This window comes from Oncorhynchus clarkii, chromosome 5 (genome assembly GCF_045791955.1).
Source record: "Oncorhynchus clarkii lewisi isolate Uvic-CL-2024 chromosome 5, UVic_Ocla_1.0, whole genome shotgun sequence".
NCBI classification, from domain to species: Eukaryota; Metazoa; Chordata; class Actinopteri; order Salmoniformes; family Salmonidae; genus Oncorhynchus; species Oncorhynchus clarkii.
The window spans coordinates 87,621,404-87,640,233 of record NC_092151.1 but is presented as its reverse complement, the minus strand read 5'-3'; the positions used below and the strand labels follow the sequence as shown (position 1 = coordinate 87,640,233).

The 18,830-nt window shown below is 44.2% G+C and overlaps 1 protein-coding gene across 1 annotated transcript in view; it reads left to right on the top strand.

Annotated features, from left to right (window-relative positions):
- LOC139409509 (phospholipase A2, group IVAb (cytosolic, calcium-dependent)) overlaps nt 1-18,830 on the top strand; it is a 57,688-nt gene that overhangs the window by 19,072 nt on the left and 19,786 nt on the right. The window contains exons 7-12 of the mRNA XM_071154770.1: nt 8,521-8,665; nt 10,062-10,198; nt 13,130-13,352; nt 13,444-13,558; nt 16,418-16,555; nt 16,686-16,775. Of these exons, the coding sequence (XP_071010871.1) occupies nt 8,521-8,665; nt 10,062-10,198; nt 13,130-13,352; nt 13,444-13,558; nt 16,418-16,555; nt 16,686-16,775 (848 nt within the window). The remainder of the gene's footprint in view (nt 1-8,520; nt 8,666-10,061; nt 10,199-13,129; nt 13,353-13,443; nt 13,559-16,417; nt 16,556-16,685; nt 16,776-18,830) is intronic.

Genomic DNA, 18,830 nt, shown 5'->3' with positions numbered 1-18,830 from the left:
TCATTTCTACCAGCAGGAAACATCCGCATCGAGCTAAAGGCTATAGCTGCCTCTTTGATACAATATGATATTTTGGCCATATCGCCCAGCCCTACAGCTGCACCATCGAGGGCATCCTGACCGGTTGCATCACCGCCTGGTACGGCAACTGCTCAGAATCTGACCGTAGCCCAGTACATCGCTGGGGCAAAGCGGAGCACCAAGTCTAGGACCATAAGGCTCCTTAACAGCTTTTACCCCCAAGCCATAAGACTGCTGAACAATTAATCAAATGGCCACCCAGACTTTTTACATTGATACCCCCCCTCCATTTGTTTTTACACTGCTGCTATTCGCTGTTTATTATCTACGCAGTCACTTTAACCCTACCTACATGTACAAAATCAAATCAAATCAAATGTATTTATATAGCCCTTCGTACATCAGCTGATATCTCAAAGTGCTGTACAGAAACCCAGCCTAAAACCCCAAACAGCAAGCAATGCAGGTGTAGAAGCACGGTGTCTAGGAAAAACTCCCTAGAAAGGCCAAAACCTAGGAAGAAACCTAGAGAGGAACCAGGCTATGTGGGGTGGCCAGTCCTCTTCTGTCTGTGCTGGGTGGAGATTATAACAGAACATGGCCAAGATGTTCAAATGTTCATAAATGACCAGCATGGTTGAAAAATAATAAGGCAGAACAGTTGAAACTGGAGCAGCAGCACGGCCAGGTGGACTGGGGACAGCAAGGAGTCATCATGTCAGGTAGTCCTGAGGCATGGTCCTAGGGCTCAGGTCCTCCGAGAGAGAGAAAGAAAGAGATAAAGAGAGAATTAGAGAGAGCACACTTAAATTCACACAGGACACCGAATAGGACAGGAGAAGTACTCCAGATATAACAAACTGACCCTAGCCCCCCGACACATAAACTACTGCAGCATAAATACTGGAGGCTGAGACAGGAGGGGTCAGGAGACACTGTGGCCCCATCCGAGGACACCCCCGGACAGGGCCAAACAGGAAGGATATAACCCCACCCACTTTGCCAAAGCACAGCCCCCACACCACTAGAGGGATATCTTCAACCACCAACTTACCATCCTGAGACAAGGCTGAGTATAGCCCACAAAGATCTCCGCCACGGCACAACCCAAGGGGGGGGGCGCCAACCCAGACAGGATGACCACATCAGTGAATCAACCCACTCAGGTGACGCACCCCCTCCAGGGACGGTATGAGAGAGCCCCAGTAAGCCAGTGACTCAGCCCCTGTAATAGGGTTAGAGGCAGAGAATCCCAGTGGAAAGAGGGGAACCGGCCAGGCAGAGACGGCAAGGGCGGTTCGTTGCTCCAGAGCCTTTCCGTTCACCTTCCCACTCCTGGGCCAGACTACACTCAATCATATGACCCACTGAAGAGATTAGTCTTCAGTAAGGACTTAAAGGTTGAGACCGAGTTTGCGTCTCTGACATGGGTAGGCAGACCGTTCCATAAACATTGAGCTCTATAGGAGAAAGCCCTGCCTCCAGCTGTTTGCTTATAAATTCTAGGGACAATTAGGAGGCCTGCGTCTTGTGACCGTAGCGTACGTGTAGGTATGTATGGCAGGACCAAATCAGAGAGATAGGTAGGAGCAAGCCCATGTAATGCTTTGTAGGTTACCAGTAAAACCTTGAAATCAGCCCTTGCTTTGACAGGAAGCCAGTGTAGGGAGGCTAGCACTGGAGTAATATGATCAAATTTTTTGGTTCTAGTCAGGATTCTAGCAGCCGTATTTAGCACTAACTGAAGTTTATTTAGTGCTTTATCCGGGTAGCCGGAAAGTAGAGCATTGCAGTAGTCTAACCTAGAAGTGACAAAATTATGGATACATTTTTCTGCATCATTTTTGGACAGAAAGTTTCTGATTTTTGCAATGTTACGTAGATGGAAAAAAGCGGTCCTTGAAATGGTATTGATATGTTCTTCAAAAGAGAGATCAGGGTCCAGAGTAACGCCGAGGTCCTTCACAGTTTTATTTGAGACGACTGTACAACCATTAAGATTAATTGTCAGATTCAACAGAAGATCTCTTTGTTTCTTGGGACCTAGAACAAGCATCTCTGTTTTGTCCGAGTTTAAAAGTAGAAAGTTTGCAGCCATCCACTTCCTTATGTCTGAAACACATGCTTCTAGCGAGGGAAATTTTGGGGCTTCACCATGTTTCATTGAAATGTACAGCTGTGTGTCATCCGCATAGCAGTGAAAGTTAACATTATGTTTTTGAATGACATCCCCAAGAGGTAAAATATATATTGAAAACAATAGTGGTCCTAAAACGGAACCTTGAGGAACACCGAAATTTACAGTTGATTTGTCAGAGGACAAACCATTCACAGAGACAAACATATCTTTCCGACAGATAAGATCTAAACCAGGCCAGAACTTGTCCGTGTACACCAATTTGGGTTTCCAATCTCTCCAAAAGAATGTGGTGATCGATGGTATCAAAAGCAGCACTAAGGTCTAGGAGCACGAGTACAGATGCAGAGCCTTGGTCTGATGCCATTAAAAGGTCATTTACCACCTTCACAAGTGCAGTCTCAGTGCTATGATGGGGTCTAAAACCAGACTGAAGCATTTCGTATACATTGTTTGTCTTCAGGATGGCAGTGAGTTGCTGCGCAACAGCCTTTTCTAAAATTTTGGAGAGGAATGGAAGATTCGATATAGGCCGATAGTTTTTTATATTTTCTGGGTCAAGGTTTGGCTTTTTCAAGAGAGGCTTTATTACTGCCACTTTTAGTGAGTTTGCTACACATCCGGTGGATAGAGAGCCGTTTATTATGTTCAACATAGTAGGGCCAAGCACAGGAAGCAGCTCTTTCAGTAGTTTAGTTGGAATAGGGTCCAGTATGCAGCTTGAAGGTTTAGAGGCCATGATTATTTTCATCATTGTGTCAAGAGATATAGTACTAAAACACTTGAGCGTGTCTCTTGATCCTAGGTCCTGGCAGAGTTGTGCAGACTCAGGACAACTGAGCTTTGAAGGAATACGCAGATTTAAAGAGGAGTCTGTAACTTGCTTTCTAATAATCATGATCTTTTCCTCAAAGAAGTTCATGAATTTATCACTGCTAAAGTGAAAGCCATCCTCTCTTGGGGAATGCTGCTTTTTAGTTAGCTTTGCGACAGTATCAAAAAGGAATTTTGGATTGTTCTTATTTTCCTCAATTAAGTTAGAAAAATAGGATGATTGAGCAGCAGTAAGGGCTCTTCGGTACTGCACGGTACTGTCTTTCCAAGCTAGTCGGAAGACTTCCAGTTTGGTGTGGCGCCATTTCCGTTCCAATTTTCTGGAAGCTTGCTTCAGAGCTCGGATATTTTCTGTGTACCAGGGAGCTAGTTTCTTATGAGAAATGTTTTTAGTTTGTAGGGGTGCAACTGCATCTAGGGTATTGTGCAAGGTTAAATTGAGTTCCTCAGTTAGGTGGTTAACTGATTTTTGTCCTCTGGCGTCCTTGGGTAGACAGAGGGTATCTGGAAGGACATCAAGGAATCTTTGTGTTGTCTGTGAATTTATAGCACGACTTCTGCTGTTCCTTGGTTGGGGTCTGAGCAGATTATTTGTTGCAATTGCAAACGTAATAAAATGGTGGTCCGATAGTCCAGGATTATGAGGAAAAACATTAAGAACCACAACATTTATTCCATGGGACAAAACTAGGTCCAGAGTATGACTGTGACAGTGAGTGTGTCCAGAGACATGTTGGATAAAACCCACTGAGTCGATGATGGCTCCGAAAGCCTTTTGGAGTGGGTCTGTGGACTTTTCCATGTGAATATTAAAGTCACCAAAGATTAGAATATTATCTGCTATGACTACAAGGTCCGACAGGCATTCAGGGAACTCAATGAGGAACGCTGTATATGGCCCAGGAGGCCTGTAAACAGTAGCTATAAAAAGTGATTGAGTAGGCTGCATAGATTTCATGACTAGAAGCTCAAAAGACGAAAACGTCATTTTTTTTGTTGTAAATTGAAATTTGCTATCGTAAATGTTAGCAACATGCACGGGGGATATGGTCACTAGTGTAGCCAGGAGGTGAGGCCTTATTTAACACAAGTAAATTCATCAGGCTTAAGCCATGTTTCAGTCAAAATGACCTCGTTATTGTTATTTTATTGTGTTACTTTTTAATATATTTTTTACTTTAGTTTATTTGGTAAATACTTTCTTAACTCTTTCTTGAACTGCACTGTTGGTTAAGGGCTTGTAAGTAAGAATTTCATGGTGACAAATAAAGTTTGATTTGACAGTCAACTTTCTCGTTCCTCCCACAACTTCCGGACTTTATAGCGTTCCGTGAAAGCATTGATTATTGAGTCATTGTTAGTTACACTTATACAATACGCTGCCGTTGTGCTGTAGAATTCATGAATTATATCTCTTGTACAATACATTCTATACATTAGTTTATGCTGGATTTAGTGTACATTTTCATTAACTGTCATTTCATTAGTTATGCTCCAACTTTCCCTTCATCTTGTGCCAACATCAGTTCTTTAAGTCTTGGTTCCAATAGTTTGTTTATTCTAAGAGATTGTCAGTTGGATATGTTCTCTTCCCAATCATATGAATGTCATTTTCTGACTCAAAATAAGATTCCCTCAAGGTTGCTCTGACATTTTGTGATATGTAACTTTAAGTTTAAGTTTAAGTATTTGAAACAACAGTTTCTATGTTGGTCAGTCAAAATATACTTTTTAAATCTGTCATGTAAATAAATGTATTTCCTGTTACCAAGTCATTTACAGTTTCTATGCCTTTAGTTTTCCATGTGGACCAATTTATTAGTGAATTCTGAAAGCTATCCAAGTATTTTTCCATCAGGTTGTGTTTTTAGGAAGTAATATTGGTTCTTGTTGAATATGTTTCATTTTCTTCCATATTTGTATAGTGTTCTTAACTATGAAGTTGTTCATATTTGTTAGGGCTTTCTTCCGGTGAAAGAGAGGCGGACCAAAATGCAGCGTGGTTATTTTGATTCATGGTTCTTTAATAAAGAAACTACACATGAACAAACTAACAAAACGAGACGTGGAAACCTAAACAGCCTTATCTGGTGCAAACAAACACAGAGACAGGAACAATCACCCACGAAACACTCAAAAAATATGGCTGCCTAAATATGGTTCCCAATCAGAGACAACGATAAACACCTGCCTCTGATTGAGAACCACTCCAGGCAGCCATAGACTATTCTAGACAACCCCACTAACCACAATCCCATGACCTACTAAAAACCTAAGACAAAACACACCACATAAATAACCCATGTCACACCCTGGCCTGACCAAAATAATAAAGAAAACACTAAATACTAAGACCAGGGCGTGACAATGTTCTTAGCTCTATCCTTTGAAAATAGATACATCAAAATATTCTGGGGATGAGCATGAGCATCTTCAATATGTTCCCATGCTTCCTCTTTAGTGCATTTAACTATATGTCTCAAGTAAAAGCCTTGGGTAGAGAGTTGATACAATGCCAAGTCTGGAAGGTTAAAACCCCCCTCAGACTCAGGAAGATGTAAAACTTTCCTTTTTTATTCTATTCATTTTATTTGCCCATATAAATTACCGCTTTTGTATCTCTCTCGGGAGATTTAGAAAATTATAACTCATTTAGGATGTATTCATTTTGTGAGAGCTGTGAGATATTTACCAGGTTTATTAGCCATTAAGTCATGTGCTTTATTTGAGTTTCACCTGTATTTGTTGGCTCTCTTCAAAAGTTAAAGATCGTATTCCTACTTAAGTTCAGACATTTTATTTTCTTCTTTACCTTTTTTTAAGATAGTGATTTTTTTTTCTTTAATTTCAATTTCTAAATCATATTTAACTTTTGCCGAGTATGAGATTATCATTACCCTAATGTACGCCTTAAAGGCATCCCAAATTATATCAGAGGTCAGCTTCTCTCTGTCCTCTATGTCAACATTTGTAATGGTAAAGGTTTTTATTTTTTTCAATGACGTATTATAACATTTCAGGTCCAGAAGATGAGCTCTGTTCATCCTCCAAACTCTGTTGCTAAGTTAATTTTCTATTGGTGTAATTATACATGATATCAGAGGATGAGAGAATCAAATCAAAGTTTATTTGTCACGTGCGCCGAAGACCTTATAGTGAAATGCTTACTTACAGGCTCTAACCAATGGTGCGAGAAAAAAAATGGTATGTGTGTGTGAGTAGGTAAGTAAAGAAATAAAACGATAGTAAAAAGACATTTGAAAAAAGAGTAGCAAGGCTATATACAGACACCTGTTAGTCAGGCTTATTGAGGTAGTATGTACATGTAGATATGGTTAAAGTGACTATGCATATATGATGAACAGAGAGTAGCAGAAGCGTAAAAAGAGGGGTTGGCGCGTGGTGGGACACAATGCAGATAGCCCGGTTAGCCAATGTGCGGGAGCACTGGTTGGTCTGGCCATTTAGGTAGTATGTACATGAATGTATAGTTAAAGTGACTATGCATATAATATAAACAGAGAGTAGCAGCAGCGTAAAAGAGGGGTTGGGGGAGGAACACAATGCAAATAGTCCGGGTAACCATTTGGTTACCTGTTCAGGAGTCTTATGGCTTGGCGGTAAAAACTGTTAAGATCCTTTTTGTCCTAGACTTGGCACTCCGGTACCGCTTGTTATGCGGTAGTAGAGAGAACAGTCTATGACTGGGGTGGCTGGGGTCTTTGACCATTTTTAGGGCCTTCCTCTGACACCGCCTGGTGTAGAGGTCCTGGATGGCAGGCAGCTTTGCCCCAGTGATGTACTGGTCCATACGCACTACCCTCTGTAGTGCCTTGCGGTCGGAGGCCGAGCAAATGCCGTACCAGGCAGTGATGACACCGGTCAGCTGTAGAACCTTTTGAGGATCTCAGGACCCATGCCAAATCTTTTTAGTTTCCTGAGGGGGAATAGGCTTTGTCGTGCCCTCTTCACGACTGTCTTGGTGTGTTTGGACCAGTCTAGTTTGTTGTTGATGTGGACACCAAGGAATTTGAAGCTCTCAACCTGCTCCACTACAGCCCCGTCGATGAGAATGGGGACGTGCTCGGTGCTCCTTTTCCTGTAGTCCACAATCATCTCCTTAGTCTTGGTTACTTTGAGGGATAGGTTGTTATTCTGGCACCACCCGGCCAGGTCTCTGACCTCCTCCCTATAGGCTGTCTCGTCGTTGTCCGTGATCAGGCCTACCGCTGTTGTGTTGTCAGCAAACTTAATGATGGTGTTGGAGTCGTGCCTGGCCATGCAGTCGTGGGTGAACAGGAAGTACAGGAGGGGACTGAACACGCACCCCTGGGAAGCTCCAGTGTTGAGGATCAGTGTGGCAGATGTGTTGCTACCTACCCTCACCACCTGGGGGCGGCCTGTCAGGAAGTCCAGGATCCAGTTGCAGAGGGAGGTGTTTAGTCCCAGGTTCCTTAGCTTGGTGATGAGCTTTGAGGGTACTATGGTGTTGAACGCTGAGCTGTAGTCAATGAACAGCATTCTCACATAGGTGTTCCTTTTGTCCAGGTGGGAAAGGGCAGTGTGGAGTGCAATATAGATTGCATCATCTGTGGATCTGTTTGGGCGGTATGCAAATTGGAGTGGGTCTAGGGTATCTGGAATAGATATTTAAAAACAATTTAATCCAGTAAATTGTTAAATTGTTGAATGCATTTTTTTTAAATATAAATTTAGTCAATTCTTGAATAGCTTTTCTTGCTTTGAGAAAAAAATGGATAATCTTTTGTACTTGGGATAATAATCTCCAGGTGTCCTGTAAATAATGTCCTAGTGACACTCAAAATTGAACAACAATCGAAATTGATAATACATTATTCCATTTGTCAGATATGATTCTTCCAAAAAAAATATTTGATGAACATGTCTTATGATACCTTATGCAGGGTTAAGGCAAATCTTTTTTTTATAACCAAAGCAAGACAGACCACAGCCTGTCATTTCCAATGGGAACAGATGAGTCATAGTGGGCAGAACAAGTGGGCAGAACAATAGTGGGCAGAACAAGCAAGGAGGTGGGCAGAGCCAAGCATGAGCTACTTAGTTCCTATTGGCCCATTCTATCATACATCTTTACATAATAACTAGGCAAGTCAGTTAAGAACAAATTATTATTTACAATGATGGCATAGAAACAGTGGGTTAACTGGTCTAGGAACAGTGGGTTAACTGGTCTAGGAACAGTGGGTTAACTGGTCTAGGAACAGTGGGTTAACTGCCTTGTTCAGGGGGAGAACAACAGCTTTTTACCTTGTCAGCTCAGGGATTCGATCTAGCAACCTTTCGGTTACTAGCCCAACACTCTAACCACTAGGCTACCTGCCGCCCCAACATCTCCATGTTTCCGTTAGGGAACGCCTACTCTGTAAAATGCCTATGTGCAATAACTCAATTCACCTTTGCACTCCTTAACAAAGCAATTTTAATATTTCTACATCCAGTGAAATATCTCTGTCGTTGTTTTATCTGTTGTGTGTCTTTGTCTACAGTACTAACTTGGACCTGCGGTTCAGCCTGGCCCTGTGTGACAAGGAGAAACTGTTCAGACAGGCCCGCAGAGAGAAGGTGACGTTGGGCATCAAGAAGCTGCTAGACATGGAGAAGCCTCGCTTCCTCCCCAGCACCCCTCAGGAGGTGGGCATGCCCGAGTACTGTGGTCCCAGGCTCCAAGAGCGGCCTACGTCCAGCCACAGTGTCATTTAAAAAATGTTTTAAATCATTTTGGTCTTAGATTCAAATGCAGTGTTTGACATCTAACACCTCATTTATTAGGGTGCATTGTAGGTTTAATGCGTCATAGAATGGTAACCACTCCAAAATGGCATGGCAATATAATAGACATGGGCTAAATAAACATATATTGCCATAGAAAGTGGGCTTACCCTGCAGTATTGCTTAGCATAGTGGTCAAGGTCATAGACAAGATCTGATATTAGCAAACAACACCCTTTTTTATATGCTGTATATACACATGCACCACATTCACACATTTAGATCTGTTAGTATTGTGATCACTTTGTCGCTGCTAACTTCCTCTTAGACCGAGAGCTCTCAGGGCCTGTTCAGCTTCTGAGTTCTGCATTCCTCCCCTGGTGGACTGGGCTGTGTTTCTGTGACTGGTTTTGGCTTTGTGTTCCTGGTTGTAGTGTGTACCCTCACCTCTGGCCAGCTACTGTAGGCCCTTCCTGCCTGCCTGTGTCCTCACATGGTCCGGAAGCTACCAGCCATGATGAGATAATAACCCACCACATAACAGTAGTGTTGCAGAGCTGTTGAGCTGCCACACTGCATTCCCACTGGGGCTAGTAAATACTACTGTCTAGAACAGAGGAGGCCATTCAATCTGGCCTGCGGGAGGTTTGAGTGAAAAAAACAAAGTAAAAAAAAACACTCCAGGCTCCAGAACGTCTAAAACTATGTATACTGAGCAAAAATATAAATGTAACATGCACCAATTTCAAACATGTTACTGTGTTACAGTTCATATGAGGAAGTCAGTCAACTGAAATGTATTAATTTGGCCATAATCGATAGATTTCACATGACTGGGTAGGGGCACAGCCATGACTGGGTAGGGGCACAGCCATGACTGGGTAGGGGCACAGCCAGGGTGAGAGGGCATAGGCCAACAACTCACACTGTCTCACACACACCATACACTGCCTTTAAAACACATGCTGTGGTACATTACAGACTCAATCAGTCAATACACTGTCTCACACACACCACGAGGGATCCTGTGCAGTTGTTGTGTCAGCGTGGTCTGAATATTTGTTGGAATTGTCTACGGATAAGACTGTGACTCTAGATCAGAGAAGACAGTGCAGAGTTGGAAAGATGCCCAGGAAATACAGTACATGAAGGTAGAGTGATACAATAACAATCATAAGACAGAATGAGGGAAGTAACATCAGGAAGTAGTGGTTTCTGACAGTTCTGCTATGAATCTCAAGAAGTCATGTTATGACAGGGTATACATTTTATTGTAAAATCCATTCCTATCTCTTCCTGCATGTGTCTGTCTGTGCAGGTGCCAGTGATAGCCATAGTGGGTTCAGGGGGAGGCTTCAGGGCCATGGTGGGGTTCTCTGGGGTGATGAAGGCCCTATATGAGTCTGGGGTCCTGGACTGTGCCACCTACATCGCTGGCCTCTCTGGATCCACATGGTCAGTCATCTTTTCATCTGTTTATACCATGCTCTCTTTCACAAACCCTCCCTCCCATTCATCTCCTCCCTCCCACTCCTCTTCTCCCTCCCATTCCTCTCCTCCCTCCCTCCCACTCCTCTCCTCCCACTCCACTCCTCCCTCCCTCCCTCTCACTCCTCTCCTCTCCTCCATGGGGCGGCAGCTAACCTGGTGGTTACAGCATTGGACTAGTAATCGAAAGGTTGCAAGATCGAATCCCCGAGCTGACAAGGTAAAAGTCTGTTGTTCAGCCCCTGAACAAGGCAGTTAATCCACTGTTCCTAGGCCATCATTGACAATAAGAATGTGTTCTTAACTGACTTGCTAAGATACAATAAAATAAATCACACATCTCCCTTCCACTGCTGTCCCACGTCTCTCCTCCTACAGTATCTACCTCTGTATCAATGTTTGCCCAGTGTTTTTATGTAGTCATCTCCATGTTTGTTTTGCTGCATCACTATCTCCCTCCCTCTGTCTCCCTCCCTATCTCGTCCCTTTATCTCTGTCCTCTATCTCTCTATCTCCCTCCCTCTGTCTCCCTCCCTATCTCGTCCCTTTATCTCTGTCCTCTATCTCTCTATCTCCCTCCCTCTGTCTCCCTCCCTATCTCGTCCCTTTATCTCTGTTCTCTATCTCTCTATCTCCCTCGCTCTGTCTCCCTCCCTATCTCGTCCCTTTATCTCTGTCCTCTATCTCTCTATCTCCCTCCCTCTGTCTCCCTCCCTATCTTGTCCCTTTATCTCTATCTCTCTATCTCCCTCCCTCTGTCTCCCTCCCTATCTCGTCCCTTTATCTCTGTCCTCTATCTCTCTATCTCCCTCCCTCTGTCTCCCTCCCTATCTCGTCCCTTTATCTCTATCTCTCTATCTCCCTCCCTCTGTCTCCCTCCCTATCTCGTCCCTTTATCTCTGTCCTCTATCTCTCTATCTCCCTCCCTCTGTCTCCCTCCCTATCTCGTCCCTTTATCTCTGTCCTCTATCTCTCTATCTCCCTCGCTCTGTCTCCCTCCCTATCTCGTCCCTTTATCTCTGTCCTCTATCTCTCTATCTCCCTCCCTCTGTCTCCCTCCCTATCTCGTCCCTTTATCTCTATCTCTCTATCTCCCTCCCTCTGTCTCCCTCCCTATCTCGTCCCTTTATCTCTGTCCTTTATCTCTCTATCTCCCTCCCTCTGTCTCCCTCCCTATCTCGTCCCTTTATCTCTGTCCTCTATCTCTCTATCTCCCTCCCTCTGTCTCCCTCCCTATCTCGTCCCTTTATCTCTATCTCTCTATCTCCCTCCCTCTGTCTCCCTCCCTATCTCGTCCCTTTATCTCTGTCCTCTATCTCTCTATCTCCCTCCCTCTGTCTCCCTCCCTATCTCGTCCCTTTATCTCTGTCCTCTATCTCTCTATCTCCCTCGCTCTGTCTCCCTCCCTATCTCGTCCCTTTATCTCTGTCCTCTATCTCTCTATCTCCCTCCCTCTGTCTCCCTCCCTATCTCGTCCCTTTATCTCTATCTCTCTATCTCCCTCCCTCTGTCTCCCTCCCTATCTCGTCCCTTTATCTCTGTCCTCTATCTCTCTATCTCCCTCCCTCTGTCTCCCTCCCTATCTCGTCCCTTTATCTCTGTCCTCTATCTCTCTATCTCCCTCGCTCTGTCTCCCTCCCTATCTCGTCCCTTTATCTCTGTCCTCTATCTCTCTATCTCCCTCCCTCTGTCTCCCTCCCTATCTCGTCCCTTTATCTCTGTCCCTCTATCTCCCTCCCTCTGTCTCCCTCCCTATCTCGTCCCTTTATCTCTGTCCTCTATCTCTCTATCTCCCTCCCTCTGTCTCCCTCCCTATCTCGTCCCTTTATTTCTGTCCCTCTATCTCCCTCCCTCTGTCTCCCTCCCTATCTCGTCCCTTTATCTCTGTCCCTCAATCTCTCTATCTCCCTCCCTCTGTCTCCCTCCCTATATCGTCCCTTTATCTCTGTCCCTCTATCTCTCTATCTCCCTCCCTCTGTCTCCCTCCCTATATCGTCCCTTTATCTCTGTCCCTCTATCTCTCTATCTCCCTCCCTCTGTCTCCCTCCCTATCTCGTCCCTTTATCTCTGTCCCTCTATCTCTCTATCTATCTCCCTCCCTCTGTCTCCCTCCCTATATCGTCCCTTTATCTCTGTCCCTCTATCTCTCTATCTCCCTCCCTCTGTCTCCCTCCCCCATCTCCCTCACTCCCTCCCACATTCACTCACTCTCTCCCTCCCTCTTCCTCCCTCTTCCTCCTCTACCTCTCCCTCCCTCTATCTCTCCCTTTTCCTCTCCCTCTCTCTATCTCCCTCCCTCTGTCTCCCTCCCTATATCGTCCCTTTATCTCTGTCCCTCTCTCTCTATCTCCCTCCCTCTGTCTCCCTCCCTATCTCGTCCCTTTATCTATGTCCCTCTATCTCTCTATCTCCCTCCCTCTGTCTCCCTCCCCTATCTCCCTCACTCCCTCCCACATTCACTCACTCTCTCCCTCCCTCTTCCTCCCTCTTCCTCCTCTACCTCTCCCTCCCTCTATTTCTCCCTTTTCCTCTCCCTCTCTCTCTCTCCCTCCCTCTACCTCTACCTCCCTCTATCTCTCCATCCATCTATCCCTCCCTCTTCCTCTTCTACCTCTCCCTCCCTCTACCTCTACCTCTTCCTCCCTCTATCTCTCCCTCCATCTCTCTCTCCATCCCTCCCTCCCTCTTCCTCCTCTACCTCTCCCTTCCTCTATCTCTCTCTCCCTCCTTCTCTCTTGCTCCCTCGCTCTCCTTCCCTCTATCGCTCCCTCCCTCTATCTTTCCCTCCCTCTCTCCCTCCCTCTACCCCTCCCTCCTCTATCTCTCCCTCCTATCTCTCCCTCACTATCTCCCACCTCCCTCACTCACTTTCTCCCTCCCTCCCTATCTCTCCCCCAGGTACATGTCAACCCTGTTCTCCCACCCAGAGTTCCCCTCTAAGGGGCCCAAGGAGATCAATGCAGAGCTGATGAAGAGTGTGAGCAGTAACCCTCTGAGACTACTGCTGCCCCAGCATATCACCAACTACATCCAGGCTCTGTGGAGCAAGAAGGCCAACGGACAGCCCGTCACCTTCACAGACATCTTCGGCATGCTCATCGGAGAGACACTCATTCCTGCGGTGAGAGGACGGCATACATCTGTTTTCATTGTTTCTCTCTCTCCGTCTTCAAGAGGCTCTGACTCCAAAAGTGTTTATCTGTTTTCATCAGAGAATGGACACAAAGCTGAGTGAGTTGCATGAGAAGGTAAACGAGGCCCAGTGTCCCCTCCCTCTGTTCACCTGTCTGCACGTCAAACCGGACGTATCCGAGCTCATGTTTGCAGGTCAGTGAGTGTGTATGCGCTGTGTGTGTGTGTATTACAGTAGACCACAAGCCCAGTGTGGCTCCAAGGCTCCCCACAGTTGTTCAACAAAGCGTAGCATTTCTGTGAAAAGTTCATGCACGTAGTGTGGTTGTGTGTTCGCAGTGCTGGTCACGTAGTTTGAATGGATGGTCCAAGTTCTGAATGAGCCTATTTGGGCTGTGTGTGTGTGTGTGTGTGTGTGTGTGTGTGTGTGTGTGTGTGTGTGTGTGTGTGTGTGTGTGTGTGTGTGTGTGTGTGTGTGTGTGTGCGTGCGTGTGGCTCTAGTAGAATGAGTATGTGTATTCAGTTTTGCATAATATGTCACCAGAGATCCTATCTCCCACAGTCAAATTTCCGTACACTGCATTTCCTTGTAGCATCACTACTTTACCACAGTCGTGTATATATAGAGAGAGTTGTATATATATAGAGAGAGTTGTATATATAGAGAGAGCTGTATACATAGAGAGAGTTGTATATATAGAGAGTTGTATATATATAGATAGAGAGTTGTATATATATAGAGAGAGTTGTATATATATAGAGAGAGTTGTATATATATAGAGAGAGTTGTGTATATATATATAGAGAGTTGTTTATATATATAGAGAGTTGTAAATACATATAGAGAGTTGTATATATATATAGAGAGAGAGTTGTATATATAGAGAGAGTTGTATATATAGAGAGAGTCGTATATATATATAGAGAGAGTCGTATATATATATAGAGAGAGTCGTATATATAGAGAGAGTTGTATATATAGAGAGAGTTGTATATATAGAGAGAGTTGTATATATAGAGAGAGTTGTATATATATAGAGAGTTGGGCCAATGCGGTTCCTGTCTGAACGTTCCGATAGCGCCACTTTCTCCTCCGTAGCCGTTGCTAAGTGATAATTGACACTTCCACACTGCGCTGTTTATTTCGGATAGTTTTCTAAACCAATGAAGATGTCCAGTGTAAAGCAGATATGCAATTTGTTGACACCACAACACCGTACAGACTTGGATACACATTATAATCAATTGAATACGTTGTTCTGCTTGTTGACAGCGGGTTAATTTCAGAGTGAACTGTCGGGAGGTTCTGTCCTATTGTTACATCACCAGTAGTTGGAGAAGAAAGGCGCTAACATGGCATCCGTTCTAAAAACTGGGCCTACTCTCTCAATGCATGTCTCTGGTTTACCACCAACTGATGTGTCATGGTGGGCTGATATCCATTCCTGTAGTTGTAGTTTTAATACTGATGTGTGAGAAGGAACGTGTACACAACAATGTGTAGGTTTAGTTGTACAACATGGGAGGGCAATGTTAGGTAGGGGGTCAATGTGGTTATGGTATGCCCCCAAGCCCTGATCAAGGATCAGTTCTCGTTCCCAAAACTGACCTCAAAAGAGTTCTTCGGGCCAATCTGTCCCCTGTTAGGTTGACTAAGCGCATGACTGTTTGCTAACTTATGGCCATAACTTGGCCGATAGTGTATTATTTTCAGGACTCGGGCAAAGACCCAGATGCAGACACAGGAGGCGGATAGTACGGGTCTCAGAGTTTATTACAGAACATGGGGCAGGCAATCGGTAGGTCGGCAGGCAAAGGGTCAAAATCCAAATCAGAGTCAGGCAGGTGCAGGACGGCAGGCAGGGTCAAGGCAGGCAGAAAGGTCAGACCTGGGAAGACTAAGAAAAACAAAAACTAGAGCACAGGAAACACGGGATCACGCTGGTAGGACTTGACGGGACAAGACGAACTGGCAACATACAAACAGACAATTCAGGTATAAATATACAGGAGATAATGGAGATAAATGGGAGACACCTAGTGGGTAGTGGAGACAAGCACAAGATGGGTGAAACAGATCAGGGTGTGACAATTTTGCAGATGAACTGGAATAGAATTTTGCTTCAGTTAGTCAGGTACTCCTTTTATCTGTAAATCCCCCACATTTTAACACTGGTGTGACAAGGAAATACCTTCACACCCATTCTAGAGAAAGGCTCAAATAATGCCACCTAACACACAGTGGTAACCTTATCCTCCCTACTCCAGTTCCAAGTATAGGCTGAAAGGTGATTGTTGTTCTGAGGAACTCAAACGTATAATGTGTGAAATAGTGTGTTGTGTTGTGCCTAATAGTATTGTATGTCAAATCAAATTGTATTGGTCACATGCACATATTTAGCAGATGTTATTGCGGGTGTAGTGAAAAGCTTGTTTTCCTAGCTCCAACAGTGCAGTAGTATCTAACAATTCACAACAATACACACAAATCTAAATGTAAAATAATGGAATTAAGATATACATAAATATTAGGATGAGCAATGTCAGAGTGGCATAGACTAAAATACAGTAGAATAGAATACAGTATATACATATGAGATGAGTAAAGCATCAACTAAAATACAGTAGAATAGAATACAGTATATACATATGAGATGAGTAAAGCATCAACTAAAATACAGTAGAATAGAATACAGTATATATATATGAGATGAGTAAAGCATCAACTAAAATACAGTAGAATAGAATACAGTATATATATATGAGATGAGTAAAGCAGTATGTAAACATTGTTAAAGTATGTGTGGGTGTTGTTGTGTCACTAAAGTAGTCATGTAGGATATGCCTGGCTTGTACTGTTACTGTAAACCTGGGTTACCCTCTTTCCATAACATACACATATAAATGCATATTTACTGCAGACTTGTGAAAAGGCGTACACAGTTTCCCAATGACATTGTACTTAGCGTGTGCTCTCCTAATGAAAGCGTTAGTTAGTCACATACATACACTGTTTGGATTTTGATTAATGGATGCTGTTGTTTTTTTTCACAGACTGGGTGGAGTTCAGCCCATATGAGATTGGAATGGCAAAGTACGGAACGTTCATGACCCCTGACCTTTTTGGAAGCAAATTCTTCATGGGAACCGCTGTGAAGCGGTATGAGGAGAACCCACTACATTTCCTTATGGGTAGGAAAACACAGAATATCCCTGGCACTTCCTCATGGCACTTACTCAAGAGATTAATTCAATGATAAATGGTCAAACATGACATTCATGATTCATTACATTATATTGATGTTGTGGATTCTCTCTCTAGGGGTGTGGGGCAGTGCCTTCTCCATTCTCTTCAACAGAGTTCTGGGGGTGAAAGACACAGTCGGGGGGAGCACCATGGAGGAAGAGCTTGGTAAGAAACCACACACACTTCCCTTTTAACTCCAATCCTAACCCCAACCTCTTGTCTGATCCCTGACCCCAATGAAGTCATGCATCCCGTGTAGATATTTTACCAAATCCTGGTCTCCTCCACAGTTAATACAACACGTACACCCAGGGCTGTAAGTGGGACCAATACAATTAATTGATGCCACATGGGGCCTCATTCTGGAGTACTTGGAGATTCTAGGATTTGCGTGTGTAACAAATGATTGGGAATGATCAAACTGTCGCACACAACATATATACGTAAACATGTTTTCATTGGCAGAATGTTTCAATCTTTTGTAGTGACTATAGCCTACAGTGTGTGCCAAACACTGGTCGTGCGTTCTGCAAGATTGATTGTCTATCGAACAATTTAAAAGTGAATCCTACCTACAGCCTAATATTTGTTGTGTAAACCAGTCACATCAGAAAAGGAGAGACATGCCGTTTAATATGATTATCATTTATCCATGTATAATAAGAGTCAAATAAATATATATTTGGCAACATGCTGCTATGCGATCTTCTTACCAACGGCAAGTGGATCTGTTGTTTCAATAGGCCTACCTTTTAATGTTTTTATTAGCCTCAGTTGGTAGAGCATGACGCTTACAACGCCAGGGTTGTGGGTTTCGATTCCCACGGGGGACCAGTCTGAAAAATGTATTATTGTACTACTATTGTACTATTAAATGTACTACTGCAAGGTGCTCTGGATAAAAGTGTCTGCTAAATGACTCACTACTGCAAGGTGCTCTGGATAAAAGTGTCTGCTAAATGACTCACTACTGCAAGGTGCTCTGGATAAAAGTGTCTGCTAAATGACTCACTACTGCAAGGTGCTCTGGATAAAAGCGTCTGCTAAATGACTCACTACTGCAAGGTGCTCTGGATAAAAGCGTCTGCTAAATGACTCACTACTGCAAGGTGCTCTGGATAAAAGTGTCTGCTAAATGACTCACTACTGCAAGGTGCTCTGGATAAAAGTGTCTGCTAAATGACTCACTACTGCAAGGTGCTCTGGATAAAAGCGTCTGCTGTTATTGTGAAGTAGAAACGTCTCGGAGCAACAACAGCTCAGCCGTGACGTGGTAGGTCACACACGCTCACAGAACGGGACCACCAAGTTCTGAAGTGCGTTGCGCTTAAAAATCGTCTGTCCTCGGTTGCAACACTCACTACCAAGTCAAACTTCCTCTGGAAGCAACGTCAGCGCATGAACTGTTCATTGGGAGCTTCATGAAATGGGTTTCCATGGCCGAGCAGCTGCAGACAAGCCTGTATCACCAAATCTGTCGGCTGTAGTGGTGTAAAGCTCGCCGCCATTGGACTCTGGAGCAGTGGAAAAACTTTCTCCGGAGTGATGAATCACGCTTCACCATCTGTCAGTCCGACGGATGACTAATCTGGGTTTTGCGGATGCCAGGAGAAAGCTACCTGCCCCAATGCATAGTGCCAACTGTAAAGTTTGGTGGAGAAGGAATAATTGTCTGGGGCTGTTGTTCACGGTTCGGGCTAGACCCCTTAGTTCCATTGAAGGGAGATCTTAACACAACAGCATAAAATCAACCAATCAATCAAATATCAAATATTTATAAAGCCCTTTTTACATCAGCCGATGTCACAAAGTGCTGTACAGAAACCCAGCCTAAAACCCCAAACAGCAAGCAATACAGATGGAGAAGCACGGTGGCTAGGAAAAACTCCCTAGAAAGCCAGGAACCTAGAAATAAACCAGGCTCTGAGGGGTGGCCAGTCCTCTTCTGGCAGTGCCGGGTTGAGATTATAACAGTACATGGCTAAGATGTTCAAACGTTCATAGATGACCAGCAGGGTCAAATAATAATAATAATCACAGTGGTTGTAGAGTGTGCAACAGGTCAGCACCTCAGGAGTAAATGTCAGTTGGCTTTTCATAGCCGAGCATTCAGAGTTAGAGACAGCAGGTGCGTTAGAGAGAGAGAGTCGAAACAGCAGGTCTGGGACAGATAGCACGTCCGCTGAACAGGTCAGGGTTCCAGAGCCGCAGGCAGAACAA